The sequence below is a fragment of the Pituophis catenifer genome, unplaced genomic scaffold, assembly GCF_029215685.1.
Source record: "Pituophis catenifer annectens isolate HBS135680 unplaced genomic scaffold, rPitCat1.0.hap2 SCAF_1, whole genome shotgun sequence".
NCBI classification, from domain to species: Eukaryota; Metazoa; Chordata; class Lepidosauria; order Squamata; family Colubridae; genus Pituophis; species Pituophis catenifer.
In genome coordinates this window covers 19,248,713-19,265,905 of record NW_027256881.1, presented here as the reverse complement: position 1 = coordinate 19,265,905, position 17,193 = coordinate 19,248,713, and the positions used below count along the sequence as shown (strand labels likewise).

General features: G+C 39.7%; 1 protein-coding gene across 1 annotated transcript; it reads right to left on the bottom strand.

Moving 5' to 3' along the window:
- Positions 1 to 65: 65 nt before the first annotated feature.
- Positions 66 to 13,566, bottom strand: PIMREG (PICALM interacting mitotic regulator). The gene is made up of 4 exons (XM_070946294.1): positions 13,285 to 13,566; positions 12,334 to 12,632; positions 5,534 to 5,629; positions 66 to 523 (listed from the first exon to the last, which is right to left on the bottom strand). The coding sequence occupies exons 1-4, from the start codon at positions 13,564 to 13,566 to the stop codon at positions 373 to 375; spliced, it is 828 nt and encodes a 275-aa protein (XP_070802395.1). The 3' UTR covers positions 66 to 372.
- Positions 13,567 to 17,193: the final 3,627 nt, after the last annotated feature.

The window sequence follows — 17,193 nt, the reverse complement described above, 5'->3', positions numbered from 1 at the left end:
TGGGACGGCCTCCTGCAATCCTCTGCCAGCTAAAACACAGCTTGGGAGGGCCCAAGCTCAGTTTTCGCTGGCAGAGGGTTGCAGGAGGCCGTCCCAGCCGAAAACAGAGATTGGGAGCCTATTTTTGCTGGCAGAGGCACCGTGGGTCCTTCGCTGTTTCCAGGGTAGCCCCGCAGGCCAGATGTAAGCACCTCACAGGCCGGATGTGGGCCACGGGCCTTGAGTTTGACACCCCTGATTTAGTCTACAAGAGGTTTCTTATAAGTTAGCAGTTTAACAATACAAGCTTATATGGAGTCAATTCAATATGGAGTTTAAAAGCTTATTAAAACGCATTCAAAAGTCCATCCTTCAAATGTTTCCAGATTAATACTATTTGAAGTGATTATCAGCCCAGCTGCTGCAGGTCCACCGTACTCTCCTTGCCTGCCTCCGAAAACACTGAGCCAGGCTTCCAGACTGCAATTGCACCGCCCGAATATTCTGTGCCATGATTTCATAATAGTTTAGGATTGCCTGTTCTCTGCAAACAAGAAGAAACAACCGTTACCACCAAGGAATGTTGGTGAAGAGACCATCAAAGGACATACATTGCCTGTCCTTCCTCAGAAAAACCCCATGGTGGATAAGTCAATGGCCCCACGAAGTTGACAATCTAAATTTTGATAGCCTGAAGGAAGCATTTGTAAAAAGGCATTAGAAAAACAAATTGATAAGGATAATGCTCTAGAACAGGAGTGTCAAACTCAAGGGCCATGGGGTGCTTAGATCTGGCCTGCGGGGCTGCCCTGGAAACAGCCCATGGTGCCTCTGCCAGTAAAAACGGAACCCGGGAGGGCCGCGGGCAGAGGGTTGCAGCTGAAAACGGAAGTCAGGAGCCCATTTTCACTGGCAGAGTGCTCAGGCCACCACAGGCGCCACCGACACAAGTGATGTCGAACTGGCCATGCCCACCTTGGCCCCCCAAGGTCAAACACAACCTTGATGTGGCCCTCAATGAAATCGAGTTTGACACCCCTGCTCTAGAACAGCATTTTTTGAACAGGACAACTTTAAAATATGTGGACGTCATTCCCAGAATTCCCCAGCCAACATGTTGCTTGCCAAGTTTGGAAAAACACTGCTGTAGAATTATTATGATCCGAATTCTAATGTTTCTAGAGATTTGAGTTTGGATCTCATCCATAAATTGCTTCTATTGAACAATGAAATATAGACCTGTCTCATCCTTTCTAGAAAAATACCTGGATAAGAGACTAAAACCACAGACATTTTATGTGAGTTGATCCCATTCTGCCTCTGCCCTTCAGCCAGTGGTTTTGCTGCTATGCAATCATAGCTTGTGTTCAGCTTGAGAGGATTAATAACAATGAACAAATGTTGAGGCCATTGTGTGAAAAATGTTCACACAACTTTCTGTGTTTGGACAAATATTTAAGTGCACTTAAGTTATTAACTCAGTAATTCCTTACAATTGCATAAAGATTTTAACAGTGCAAATTATCAGAAATGGCATGAACTAAGATTTATTTACTGATCTGGTTATATATTTCTGATCGCAGTTTTTAGCATCAAATACCAAACTCTATCCTATTGTTTGCAAGTTCAACCATATTATTTACTTTAACTTAACTCCACTCAGAGTAGACATAACATTTTTAAAAAACAACATATAGAAAAGAGTGCTATACCGAGAGGTAGCATAGAACTACCATTGATATCATGCTCTTCATTTTGAGTTAGTCAAGACACTGTGGAGTTAGTAGATAAAATCAGGGGTGTCAGAAAAAAAAACGACTGATTGCTGAGATCGTTTTCAAGCTGCACTCTAACAGTCAACCTAACTAAAGGTCCTCCAATACTCAGTTCACCCATGTTAATCCAGCATCTGATATATCTTTAGCTGTATATTGTGCAGAACCAGCAGTGGCAGCTTAGTTAACAAACCTGGTGTTGTTAACATCATCAGGGCATCCATAAAATCTCTAAAAGGTGTCTAAAAACTCCAAAACTAAGTATTTGCAAAGTATACATATTTTAAACATGCATTGAAATTTCATAAGACACTAGGCAAGAATTCTGAATTTTCTCCATAATTTAATAATATTCTTGCAAATAACACCACGGAGGTACAGTTCCTATAGGAAGATCAAACCAAATATGGTTTAATATGATGAAAAATCAACCTACAAGGGTATTCTCCAATCTGGTGCTCCCAGGAGGCAATTTCCAGCTATGTTGATTAGAGAATTATGTAAGTCAAGTCCAGATACAATATCTAGCTGGCACCAGGTTGAGGCTGACTGCCCTGTAGACATCATTAATGGCAGGGAAGCTTGTCCAAATTTCAAGAAAGCCCAAAGTTCATAAGGAAAATTTAAGAAGAGCCGAGGTGGTGCAGTGGTTAGGGTATAGTACTGCAGCTACTTCAGCTGACTGCTAGTTCAGCAGATCAGCGGATCAAATCTCACCGGCTCAAGGTTGACTTAGCCTTGCATCCTTCTGAGGTGGGTAAAATGAGGACCCAGATTGTTGGGGGCAATATGCTATTTAGTATACTGTCTATTGGTGTAAGCCCAGAGTCCTCGGAGAGTGGGAGGCATAGAAATATGACTAATAAGATGATCAAGGAATGGGAGATGGAAATATTTTTTTATTGCCTTCTCTTTGCCCAAGATCCTAGAAAATGCCAACAGTTAGAAGTAGGAACATATGGGAAAAATGGACAACGTTTTGCAATTTGGTGGGCAATGCAATGGTGGGCAAAAGAAGTTAACCAGCATCCCTAAATGAGTCAAGACCCTTTATGAGTAAATGTGTAAAGTTTTTCAGCACAATCCAAAGGAATTTGGTCAATGCACACATTTTGTTTCTCCTGTAGTGCTGCTATCACAGAAAACAAGAGAAAAGACAACTTTTGCATGCATATTAATTAACCTGTTAAAGAGATGGGTTGTTCCATGCAGGCAATCTCTGTGCATGTTAATGAACTCCAAGCAGATCAGACAAAAAAAAAAACAAGACAAGTTTTACCTTGATGGTTTTTATCTTCAGTTACAAATCAGAGCAACTGTCATATCACTAGTAGATGGGAAGAACATTAGGAATAAAGGGTTTATAAACTGAAATGATAATGACATTCAGACTATTTCAGAGGGACCACCGAGCTGACAGTTATGTCCCTGTTAACATATAGCTGTCCTTGAAAACACAAGACTGGGAAAACACTGTCTCATAATTACTTCCGTTAAATACATTTCAAACAAGATTCACTCCTCCAACCACATTCCTCTTAGTAGTCCTCGACTTACAACTGATTTATAACCATTCATTCATTTAGCGAACATTCAAAGTTACAAATGTCCTGAAAACAGTGACTTATATCCGGTCCTCCCACTTATGACCATTGCTGCATCTCTATGGTCGTGTGATCAAAATTCTGGATTTATGACAGTTTCAACATCCATCAGTCATGTGATCGCCATTTGCAACTTTCCCAGCCGGGTTCAGACAAGTAAAGTAAAATGGAGGAAGCCAGATTTGCTTAATGACTGTATGATTCCCTTAACTGCAGCGATTCCCTTAACAACTATGGCAAACAAGGTCATAAAATCGGGTGCAACTCACTTAACTGTACTTAGCAATGGAAATTCTGGTCTCAATTGTGGTTGTAAGTTGAGGATTACCTATACACTTCTTATACTACAGACTCAGCAATTGGTATCCAAATAGTTCATGAAAGAGGCAGATTTGGTCTGGAAATTTTCAGTTGCTGATGAGTGCTTTGTAGGACCAAAGGAAGACACAGTTTGGGTTGATCTGCAGACTGGATGAGATTCTGAATTATATTAATTCTACTTGGAATAAAGAGAAATACAGGTAGTCCTCGGCTTACGACCACACTTGAGCCCAACATTTCTGTTGCTAAGTGAGACATTTTAATTTTGCCCCATTTCATAACCTTTCTTGCCACAGTTGCTAAGTGAATCACTGTAGTTCTTAAGTTAATAACACGGTTGTTAAGTGAATCTGGCTTCCCCATTGACTTTGCTGGTCAGAAGGTCTCAAAGGCTGCTCACATGATCCCAACTGTGATAAGTGTGAACCACATGCCAAGCACCTGAGTTTTGATCCTGTGACCATGGGGATGCTGCAATGGTCCTAAGTGTGAAAAACAGTCATAAGTCACTTTTTTCAGTGCCATTGTAACTTTGAACAGTTACTAAATGAACTGTTGTAAGTTGAGGACTACCTGTAGAGTTGGCTTTGATCCTTTGGGAATAAGTAGCAGTTTGGAAACACAATCACTTTTTACAAGAGGAAGCTTGAGCGATGGCAATAAAGAAAGTTTGCTTTCACTAGATTGCCTGCAGAAATGGATTGTGTCCTGCATGCCAGGTTTTTGCAGGCGGCCAAAATGAACATGGTATGAATGAAGTACAATGGTGGATATGGATATGTGTGTGTGTGTGTGTACATACACTGCAAAGGTTATTTGGAGTGCAGCTGCTCTTCTGGAGAAGCAACTTTAAAAAACAGACCTCAAAAACTCCAGTTCGGCCATGAAGCTTGTAAATATTCCAAATAGGTCATTAAAATAATGCATACGTCCAATAAATACTTGTGGTGTGTTGTTCAAGCAAAACTGTTATAGCCAAAAGAAGTTAGGTATTCTAAACAGAAAATTGGAGTGTTTTGCAAAATACATCGTAAGTAGGACTGTCATACTTAGTCTAAAAAAATCTGGAAAAGCAGTGAATGCCAGCTAAGAATTAGTATCTTCTGTGCTCTAATCTATGAGTCACCCAGATTTTTTCAGCTCAGATGCAACAACTTTAATTATGGCTCTTTGTTTGCAACCAATATTCAGAAGCAGAATAAGAAAGTATTACTTGGGGATATTTAGCAAAGGCATTTGAATCCAGGGCATCTACATATTATAAAAACTCTGATTCCTGTAACCTTTAACTGGATAAAATGGTGCACCCTAGGGCAAAACCTTTTGAACCAAGGTACCTCAAATAAGCTAATTTACAGAATGCATCCAAAATCTGGGACCTGAATTGAAATTTGGCACACAAAACAATCATAAATGTGAAAAATGACCATAAGTCACTTTTTTCAGTGCCGTTGTAACTTTGAATGGTCACTAAACAAACAGCTGTAAGTCGAGGACTACCTATATGTTAGGGTTTATACTAGTTTTCAACTCTTTCCTATTTCAAAGTGAGAAGAAACTGGAATGTGACTTTTCAGCAAGTTTGATCACATTGATTTCTGAGGCTGCGTTACAAGAGATCCCCTGCAAAGTCAGAACAAGGATGTTGGCAACCTGTCCAAAGCTCTCATTTGTTCCCTAGAGTCCAATATGTGTGTTTCGGAATGGACAACAAAGTTTCCTGCTGTTTTGAGGTGGCACAACAAAGACATTCTTATCCATGCACAAAGTTCTCTGAAGCCCCAACAACTGCCTGATTGCCGGCACCGTTAAGGACAGCGGGATGAGAATGGGAGGGCCATTTCTAGAACTCACCTCTCCTCTTGAACAATGATGTCATTGAAAGCATGAGAGAGACGCTTCAGTTGGCTAATGCCCGTTGAGACCAGCTCCAAATCACAGTCCAGCTGCCTGCCAGGACAAAAAGAGACCAGCAAAAGTGAAGAGTGAATTGGGCCACCAATGAAGAGCACTTTTCTCTGTCTCCAGTTCACCCCTACTCTTTTCAGAACAGGACAATAGTGCCAAACATATTCTCACGATTCATTTGCAGACTACATTACCACAAAATACAGGCATAGCCATTGGATTTCTGGGGGGGATTCAGCTATATTTTTTTTAAAGTTAAAGCTGTTGTTTATTTACATTTTAAAACTGGATTTCAAACCGGAATAGATTCTTTTGCGTGTACTTGTCAGTTGTCTTGAGTGCCGGAGGGTGGGAAAAGGGACTATGAACAAAGGAGAAGATGCATTTCCACAGGCAAGATGAATCTTTGTGGTTAAATGGAACAAAAATAGTGTATTTTGGAATATCTACATTGAGAAGCCAGAGTAGCAAAAATGTGTTTACTCTGGACCTGGGATTTGCTAGTAGCAAATTGGGAATACATCCCTTTCTTTTCTCTTTCATCACTGGATAACTAGCAAAAGTCATACAAGGTGACGGCATCTAACTTTTGGCTGAGCTCAGAAAAGTTTCATCAGGGATAGACTTAGTTAATGATAATATCAAGTTAGACTGCCCTGGGGAGCAGGGGTGGCATTCACTTACCTTCACTACCGGTTCGCAAATGTGAGCGCATGCTTGGCCACTTACTTTGCTCACACACACCACCTGTGCGCATGCGCAGGAATTTCTGCGCATGTGCAGAGCATCAAAAACAGGACGTGATTACGTCCGGGTGGATGCGTGGAGCCTCCCGCTGCTGCCGCTAACTGTTTACCTGAACCGGATAGAACCGGCTGAATACCATCACTACTGGGAAGTCAAAAAACATCTCAGGAAGAGAAAATGGCAAGTCACTTATATTAGCAATGTCAGATGTAAATGCCTTATTCTATAATATGTAAATAATATATGAACGGGGTATCAGGGGTTAACTTATTCTTCACTTCTTAATGTATTCATGATTCACCACTCCCACATCTAGCTCCTCCTACTGTATATATAAGGAGCTGTTTGCCCCCATTTACTTGCTTCTACCTATGAATATTCAGTGAATATAGAATGCCTATTGTAAATAAAAGGAGATATATTTAAACCTTTAACTCTTACTAAATTTATTGAGTCTGATCCTGAAAAATATTGCAACAAGCTGGTAGCAGAGGATGGTTAATTGACTCAATAAAAATTAAAAATGTCTAAGAAAGATAGGCCCAACACCAGGGCATATAGCAAAGAAATAGAAACAGAACAAGAAATAATCAACGAATCCACAAATGCGATTTCGAGAGAATCTGAAGAATACACCACTGAAGACGAAGAAATAATAGATGAAAATGATGATGAAGAGGAAATCGAAATAGAGAATAACGAACTCAGGTCAAAAATATTAAAACTATTGAAAAGCCAGAAGAATGATGAAAGCCTCATCGCGAACCTCCAAGATATGCTGAAGAACAGCGGAGCAGCGAGAGAGAAGCACATCACTAATGAAAAATCAAAAGACACCAAAATAGTGAGTGATATGACTACAGAAAATATTGTTGTGAAGAAGAAAACCGGTGATCCCGCGTGAAATTTTGAATGGCAGCCATCTTGGTTTCAACAGACCTCCAGGGTGAGCGAAGCAGAGCCAATCAGAAAGCTCAATTCAAAATTTCTGGCGCGAAAAACATCAGACAACGAAAATGAAAAAGAAGACTCTAACACCTCTGAAGAATCAGAATCGGAAAGTGAAGAGGATTCAACAAACAATCAAATAAAATCAGCAATGAAAACGCTTTTTGCTGCTTTTGGACCAAAACTAAAAATAACAAAAAAACTAACGAAGAAGCGAGCGGGCAAGCCAATGCCTCAAGACCTGCCCGCTCCCATTCTGACTACGAGAGCGACGACGCCCGAACCCAGAGAGCCCTGCCGATACCGCCCCACGCCACAGACCGAAGCAAGCACCAACGCCGTCAAAGGAAGAAGAAGAGCAGCCGCCATCGTCAAGACTCCCAAAATCGAGCCAGAGACCAATTCGTCTGAGGAGGAGCAGAACGAGCGAGCCACAACGAGGAGAACCTCTCACGACGACTCCGTGGAAGAAATGAACAACGCGCATGCGCAAGACTACGCAGACGGTCCGGGAAGACATGAACTGGCGAGAAGACCGTGCAGGCTCGTTGCGAGCATCCCCACGCCGTTTTGTAATTTTCTGCATTTGCGAGACCACGGACTACCTCAGGTTGTAAGTAATGGACCTAATAATGTCGGAAATTTACCCAGTGACTTCCCAAAGCTAAGGGTAGATGGCATTAATTTGCAAGAATGGTATCAGCAGCTCCAGGTTGTCTTTATGAAGGAAAACTTACTGTTTTTTATCACTAGTCCCCCAAAAAGACCTTGGACTCTAAAAATAGACTGCTTACACCATAGAGCATTTTTCTTATTAATATCTAGCGTGTCTCCTGCAATGTATCATAGCATTAAGCAAAATATGACTGTGTCAGAAATTATTCAATGCATGTTCAATTTGTTTTACAGTGACAGTGTAGCTACCACCACAAGGATGTCTAAAGATTTTTTTTCATCTAGGATAAAACCAGGGGTTTCCATAAGTGAGCATTTAATATCTTTAAACAAAATAAGAGCTGAGCTGCATTTAAGGGGGGAGGTAATTTCAGATCAAACAATGAAAAGTGTTATTATCAACTCACTTGATCCATCATGGGACAATTATATGTCACATTTAGACACAATCAATCTAGAAATCCATAGAAAGTCTATCCAATAAATTAATAGCAGAAGACAATTCAAGAAGGAATCGTTCTAACAATCACATAGAACACAAAACATATAGGAAAGTAGCTTTCCAAGAAAAATATAATGAAACATTTAAATGTCATAACTGTGGATCCAGGGAACACAATAGAAGGGATTGCCCCAAAATTTCAAAAGAAAGACATAGGTCAGAATATAGAAACAAATACAATTATAGACAGTCTTCCATGGATAGACATAGATACAGAAGCCCACCAAATTACAAAGACAATAGAGGGGGCAGAGATAATTCAAAGGATAGAAAATCTGGTTCATTGAATGGATTAAATAAACAAGACAACACTAACACACAGCAGAATGAAAATAGTAATTGGCTTATTGATTCTGGAGCAACTAATCACACCACTAATAACAAAGATATATTGTCTTCATTTGTAGAAGATAAATTTGTAATAAAGGTAGCTAACCAAGAAAAGGTTCAAGTATTAGGCAGAGGGAATGTAATACTGCCAGGTCTAGGAAAAATAGAGGGGGTATTGCTAATACCTGAAATACCTCATAACATACTAAGTGCCATAAAACTAAGTAGAGATTCTGATATTAACATAGTTTTTTCTAAAGGAAAGGCGACTTTAGAGAAAAATAAAATAGATATAGGCACTGTAATAATTAAAGGAGGCCTACCTTATCTGATAACAAAGGAAAAATGGTTACACAACATTGATTCAAATATGGAAGATTGTATTGAAGTAGATGATGGAAACATTAGCAACAGTGACAATGATGAATGTAAAATATCTCATGATCACAAAGATGTACACAATGAAAAAAAACCAAAAATAGGTAAGCCAATTCATGATGAGTGTGCTCACATCTTACATAGGAAGTTAGGACATGCCAGTTTTCCTGTAGTACAAAAAATGACTGAACACGCAGAAGGTGTCAAAATAAAAAATTGTGAAAACTATTTGGAATGCTCAGTATGTAAATCTACAAAACTAAAGACTAGCCCCAGACCAAGAAAATCCACCAGATCAACCAACCAAATTTTTGATTTAGTACACATGGACTTAGTTGGTCCACTAACTCCATCAATCACTTATAGAAAACGTTACTTCTTAACCATAGTAGACGATTATAGCCGTTATGGATTTGTCTATACATTAAAACACAAAGACGAAACCTTCCAAAAATTTAAAGAATTTTATAAACGCATAGAAACACAACACAATATCAGAATAAAACAAATTATGACAGATAGGGGATGTGAATCATGTCTAAAGAATTCTCCCAATGGTTAAAGGATAGAGGAATGTTACATTACACGTCTAGTCCATTTTCTGCGTTCCAGAACGGGATTGCAGAGAGGAAGAACTCAACATTACAAACCATGATTAGATGCACATTGGAAGATGCTGGCTTAAGCAAACAATTCTGGTCAGAAGCCATACATTATTCCAATTACACACAGAATAGAACCTGGTCCAGCATTATAAATAAAACACCATATGAAGTAATGTATAATAGAAAACCAAAATTGGCACACATGCACATATTTGGGGTCACTGCAGACGTACACATACCTAAGCAACTGAGAAGAAAAGGAGAAAACGTGTCCAGAAGACTCAGATTTATGGGATATGAGACAGGTACTAAAGGATACAGATTCATTGATAGTAATAACAAATTTATAGTCTCCAGAACAGCTGTATTCCATGAACAGGCCAACTGGTCTAAAATACATCTTAATGAAATATTTCCAAGTGACAATAAAGATACAAAATCTCAAGAGAAAGGGACCATAGAAAAGCAAAACATCAACAAATATAAAAACAAAACTAAAACATGGACAAATAGCCAACAAAAAATAAAGACAGACACACTAACTAAAAAGGAAGCAAGATATTTGCATGATAACAATAGTAAACCTGAAAAAACAATTAGAAACACCAGAAATCAGATGCCAAATAAATATAAAGACTATATAATGCATATGGATGATGAGTCAAAGACACCTAATACATATGAGGAAGTGTTAAAACTCCCTCGTGAAGAAAAAGAAAAATGGGAATTAGCAATGAAAAAAGAAATGGAAAGCTTACAAGGACTAAATGTATTTACACCTGCAATAGCACCAAAGGATAAGACAATTATTGGTACCAGGTGGATATATAAAATTAAGAACTTAGAGGGAGGCAATACCCTATACAAAGCTAGACTAGTTGCACAAGGTTATGCACAGAAATATCCGGAGGATTACACTGACACGTATTCCCCCACAGTAAGAACCGAGAGTGTCAAAACAGCTCTAGTGGTAGCATCAGCACTTAATCTCGATGTATTCCAATATGACATACAGACAGCGTACCTACACGCAAAACTAGATAAGGAAATATATGTAAGAGCACCCCACAGTCAATACACAAACAGAAATGAGACTTGGTTGTTAAACAAGAGTTTATACGGGTTAAAACAATCTGGTAAACGATGGTATGATTGCTTAGTAAAAGTACTTAAAACCATGGACTTCAATGCCACCACTGCTGATAACTGTTTTTTCGTTAAAAAGGGTGATGATTACATGGAATTTGTATTGATCTATGTGGATGACATTTTATACATAGGAAAACATAAAGAGAGAAGAGAAACCTTTGTAACTAAGCTAAATGAACATTTCTCATTGAAATCTTTAGGCAAAGTAAACAAATATCTTGGTGTTCAAATTAATAAAACAAAAAGAGGATTCAAACTTACTCAGAGAGATAAGATCATAGAGCTTTTAAATAAATGCAATCTAAGTAATGCCAAACCTTGTGATACTCCTATGCAAACTGACTTTCTAAGAAATACTGATGAGTCATCCCCTGAATTCAAAGATAACACATTTTATAGATCAGTCATAGGTTCACTTCTTTATATATCTAATTGGACAAGACCAGATATCGCTTTACCCCTCAATTTATTATCCAGACATGTCAGCAAGCCAACAATGTACCACTGGGAAGCTGTTAAAAGAATATTAAGATATCTGAAAAGTACACTAGACTTTTGTTTAATGTTGGAACCTAACGATAATAAAGAACCAAAGCTTACATGTTATGCAGATGCAGACTGGGCTGGAGACACATCATGTAGAAAAAGTACATCTGGTTATATATTCCTATTAAATGACTGTCCAGTTTACTGGTACACTGGTAAACAAGAATTAGTGGCCACTTCAACGACAGAAGCAGAATATGTTTGTTTATCTAAAGCTGCAAATAACCTTGTATGGTTTAATGATTTGATTTCAGATGTTTGGAAAAAACCTGCTTTACCTTTTATTATGCGTGAAGATAATAAAGCGGCTATTGAAATATCCAGATCTGACGCCATTGGACAAAGGTCCAGACACATAGATATAAAATTTAAACATGTAAGACAGTTATCTCAGGATGGATTTATTAAAGCTGTGCATTGTGAAACTTCAGAACAATTAGCTGACATATTGACAAAGCCTTTACCTGCCAAGCAGCATAAATACTTAACTTCTAAATTGTATGTTTTGTACTGTCCTGAATCTGAATGTAATTGGTGTTGTATAACGAATCGGCATTTAGAGGGGGATTTGTCAGATGTAAATGCCTTATTCTATAATATGTAAATAATATATGAATGGGGTATCAGGGGTTAACTTATTCTTCACTTCTTAATGTATTCATGATTCACCACTCCCACATCTAGCTCCTCCTACTGTATATATAAGGAGCTGTTTGCCCCCATTTACTTGCTTCTACCTATGAATATTCAGTGAATATAGAATGCCTATTGTAAATAAAAGGAGATATATTTAAACCTTTAACTCTTACTAAATTTATTGAGTCTGATCCTGAAAAATATTGCAACAAGCAAGTTGTCCTACTTACCTTCTCACAGCAAGAGAAACTGGAGAACCATATGGGCTTCTCAAGGCTGCAGCCCTCATGGATCTCCGGAGAGGCAGGAGGCTTTTCTTACGCCGACAGGACCCAGATTTCTTGCTGGATGGGGATACAATCTTCGTGCTGGATGTTGGGGTTGAGATGGAAGCCAGCTTTTTGTTTTGGCGAGGGGTCCGAGGAGAGATGTTTGAAGGTTTTGTGGAACTTCTGCTCTTTCCTCTGGGGTCCTTGGCCAACGAAGCTGCTATAGCACGAGAGGGACCTTGGCAGCTCCTTTGCACTTTCTGAAACACAAAGGCAGTTTTTATTGACATTGAGATATAATGGGGATATTCTCCAGATTGCAACCTAGCAGTTTGATAAAATCTGAAAAAGTTTCAAAAATGTGCAAAACGTATCCACAGGTCATAAAAACCATTTCCCTTTCTATTATCATTATATATATTATATGTATTATCTATTATCATTATTTTATCAAAATCACTTAGGTCAGATGGGCAGTGTATAAGTTTTATAAATAAATACAATAAAATTTTAATCATTCTATGGACACTCACTGGGGAGTCAGTCTGAGGTTTACTCCCCAGGACAGAGCTTTGGTTGCATGATTATGGCCGCCATCTTGACTTTTTTGACTCGCTCCCTGTGGATATCCTTGGCCTGGGGGAATAGATTAGGAAGAGTATCTGCACCAGCTGTGACATTTAATTCAGAAAGGCATAATGCCTTCCCATTCAGAGCTCCCTGCCAGTTGTACTTCTATTTTGATTTTGTTTTAAAAAAAAGTTTCCCATCAAAAGATTCCTTGATGAGCAAAAATATGTGAACATTAATAATGTCTGAACATTTCAGAACAAAGTTCAATCAGCTTTCTAGGCCGTAGATATCATAACTGCTTAATTCATTAGTTTCTCATGAATTGAACTATATCCATACCTGTGACATTGTTCCAAATACATTTTTGGCCGTTCTGGTAAGCATCCGGAGGTTTGAGCTTTTCTCCTTAACCTCCAGGCTCTCCCAAGTTGGATTCTCATCAAAATTCATTTTTACTTCTTTTAAAGGCATTCTTTTCCGGAGGGACATCCGCACACTATTCATGTTCACAGAAGACTTTTTCCTGAATCGATCTGGTACGGGACTCTCCTCAAAGTCAGACAAGATCTGATGGCTCCGCCAGCCGATGCTTGATCCCACAGTTTGGAACACAGATGCCATCCTTCCCCAGGGCTGGATTCTTCAAAAGCCTTAAAAGGGGGGGAAAAAGCCTACTCAAGTTTCTAGTCCATAAGTTCACAACATGGGGAGAGAAATACTTCCTGTTGCTAGTGTCATTAGCGTTATTTAATAGATGCTGGGCGATCCCCTATAAGAACTGTGATAACATCTTGACTGGATAGCAGGGATATTTAACTTGCCAGAGGCATGCCTGCAAAACGGTTGTCTTAGAGTGGCCAGTCAGTAGTCACTCATTAAGTAGAAAGAAATTGAGATTTCTTTCCACAATCCTCTTTATCTACTATCCTCCAATGTATTCCCCTACATCTCAATAACCATCCAAGATTTATTTTTCCTAAAAATTCTCTAGGGTTTATTAATATATTTTACCTCATCTTTTGTGTGTGTGTACATGCGTGTGATCTCAAGAAAGTAAACATATCTAATATTCCTTCTTCCTCCATTTTCCCCCACAAAAACCCTGTGAGGTGACTTGGGCCAAGAGAGAGGGACTGGCCCAAAGTCACTCAGTAACTTTCATGCCTAAGGGAGGCTTGGAACTCACAGATTCCTAGTTTCTAACCCAGCACCTTCACCAAACTGACTCTTGATGGAGATTTTTATAAATAAAGTTAATGCTAAAGGCTGAGATTGCTTTTGCAAGAGGCTAAGATCCCACTTCTCTCTTTTTTTAGTTAAAGGACATTAAAAAAAAGAAACTCAGCACCTTTGAAATACGTGAAGCGCTATCACTTGCAAAATTTGTCGTCTGTTGATCAGAGGGCGAATCGTGAGGCTTAAAGCACTGATTTGGGCAAAACATTTGAGATAAGTATCATTAAGACAAGCAGCAGTTTTTCAATGCGCCAGTTCTAAATTCTTCAGTTTGAAAACATTCTGACTTTATGATCTCAGGTTTATCCAAAGTCCAATATGATAATCATAGTTGATTGTCAAGAGACATGTCATTATCATTTATAATTCTGGTTGCATAAGAGGCATAGAATCAAAATCATGTGAAGTGCCGTATTAATACCGCTTTATAAAGCCTTAGTAAGACCACACCTGGAATACTGCACCCAGTTTTGGTCATCACGTTACAAAAAAGCTATTGAGACTTTGGAAAAAGTGCAAAGAAGAGCAACAAATATGATTAAGGGCCTGGAAACATATGAAGAATGGTTGCAGGAATTGGGTATGGCTAGTATAGAGAAAAGAAGGACTAGGGAGGACATGATAGCAGTATTCCGGTATTTGAGAGGTTGCCACAAAGAGGAAGGAGTCAATTTATTTTCCAAATCACCAGAAAGCAAGACAAGAAACAATGGATGGAAACTAATCAAGGAGAGAAACAACCTGAAATTAAGGAGAAACTTCCTAACAATGAGGACAATTAACTAGTGGAACAGCTTGCCTTCAAAAGTTGTAGGTGCTTCATCACTGAAGGTTTTTAAGAAAAGACTACTGGACAGCCATCTTTCTGAAATGGTGTAAGGTCTCCTGTTTGAGCAGGGGGTTGGACTAGGAGACCTCCAAAGTCCTTTCCAGCTCTATTCTGATTGATTGATCCAACTAGGTAACTTAGTTAGGTAATGAAACATCCACACACACAAAAAAAAAACCCTCAGCACAAAAAACTCCAAAGTTCAATGCTGAGCTACAAATATTTTTTCCTATTAACAAAAGTTAATTATCAACTGGGGAATACCTGGTCAAGATTATCCATTCATCACCATCCAGTGCAGAATTTGTGGCAAATATGCTATTTGTCTAAGGTATTTCCTGATTATTCAAGATTCCAGAAATGTATATTTGATTGTGGTTTCCTCCCTTTAAATGCCAAATTGAAGAGGTTGCCACAAGTCAGCAGAAGAGTGTGTGTAAAAAGGCTCAGGGTGTTGATGGAGAAAAATGCAAAGCAGGAGATGTAATGCATCAGTCCCTTGGGAACTTAAGCAGTCAATACATCGCATAAATAAATCAAATAAAATTGTTGTGGCCATGAGAAGCAGCATCAGGTCCGCCTGATACGCCAGTTGCGTCCCTTTCTAGATCGGACTCCCTACGCACGGTCACTCAGGCATTCGTCACTTCCCGCCTGGACTACTGCAATGCTCTTTACATGGGGCTCCCCTTGGGGTGCACCCGGAGGCTCCAGTTGGTCCAGAATGCAGCCGCGCGGGGGATTATGGGAGCGATGGGGTGCTCCCATGTGACACCTCTCCTGCGCGAGCTGCACTGGCTTCCTGTGGTCTTCCGGGTGCGCTTCAAGGTGTTGGTGACCACCTTTAAAGCGCTCCATGGCTTAGGGCCAGGGTATCTACGAGACCACCTTCTGCCGCCAATAGCCTCCCACCGGCCAGTTCGCTCGCACAGAGAGGGCCTCTTCAGGGTGTCGTCGGCCAGACAACGACGGCTGGCGACCCCCAGGGGGAGAGCCTTCTCTGTGGCGGCACCTACCCTCTGGAACGATCTACCCCCAGAGATACGCACAATACCAGACCTCCAGACTTTTCGTCGGGCCCTGAAAACTCATCTATTTCATCTAGCCAGGCTGGCTTGATCCCATCCTTGTGGTTTTAATTTGTAATTGGTTTTAACTGTGTTGTTTTAAATTGATGGCCAAAATTATTTAATGTCTTTTAAACTGCTTTTAAATTTTATATGTTGTGTTTTACCGTGGCTGTTTACCGCCCTGAGTCCTGTTGGAGAAGGGCGGTATATAAATAAAATTAAATAAATAAATAAATAAATAAATAAATAAATAAATAAATAAATAAATGAAATTTTGGTTAAGCGCTGGACTAGTAACAGGGAGACTTCAGATTCTAGTTTTTCCTTAGAGACAGAAACCAGCTGATAAACCACTCTCTCTCTGACCAAATCAGCAGGCCCAAATCAGCATTGGGTGTGCTCTGGGACTCATAAACACACAGAGACCCTTACGCCCCTTCCTGGCATTATGTATTGGCAGCTTCACTGTGAAGCATTAAACAAATGCAGTGCAAAGCAAACAGACCCTGCATCCATCAGCTAAGAAAAATATCATCAGGGACTTGACTAATCATTTCTTATTGCTCAGTCACTAAATTGTGTCCAACTCTTCCCAGCCCCATGGACCATAGCAAGCCATCCCCCAACTCCCATCCTTCACTTCCTCCCGGAGTTTACCCCAATTCATGTTCATTGCATCCATAACACTATCTAACCGCCTCATCCTCTGCAGTCCCCTTCTCCTTTTGCCTCCAATCTTTCCTAACATCAGGGTCTTTTCCATGAATCCTCTCTTCTCATTTAGCAGCCAAAGTATCTGAGTCTCAGCTTCAGGATTTGTCCTTCCAAAGAACAGAGTCAGGGCTGATTTCCTTTAGGGTTGACTTTGATTTGATCTCTTTGCAGTTGGAAGGAGGCTTCTCCAACACCACAAACCAATCTAATCACCACTACAATTATAATGGAGCTAATAGGACAGGGAAAAGGCCAATCTCGCCTTTCTTCCCTTCGCTCCAACTCACCTTTACCGCTTGCTATTTAGTTATGCCACCCTTGCCTTCTTCGGCCAGCTTTCTTCTCCTGCAAGATTTCAAATAAGGCGCCGGCTCTTTCCTCGGCCACCGGATTGGCTGG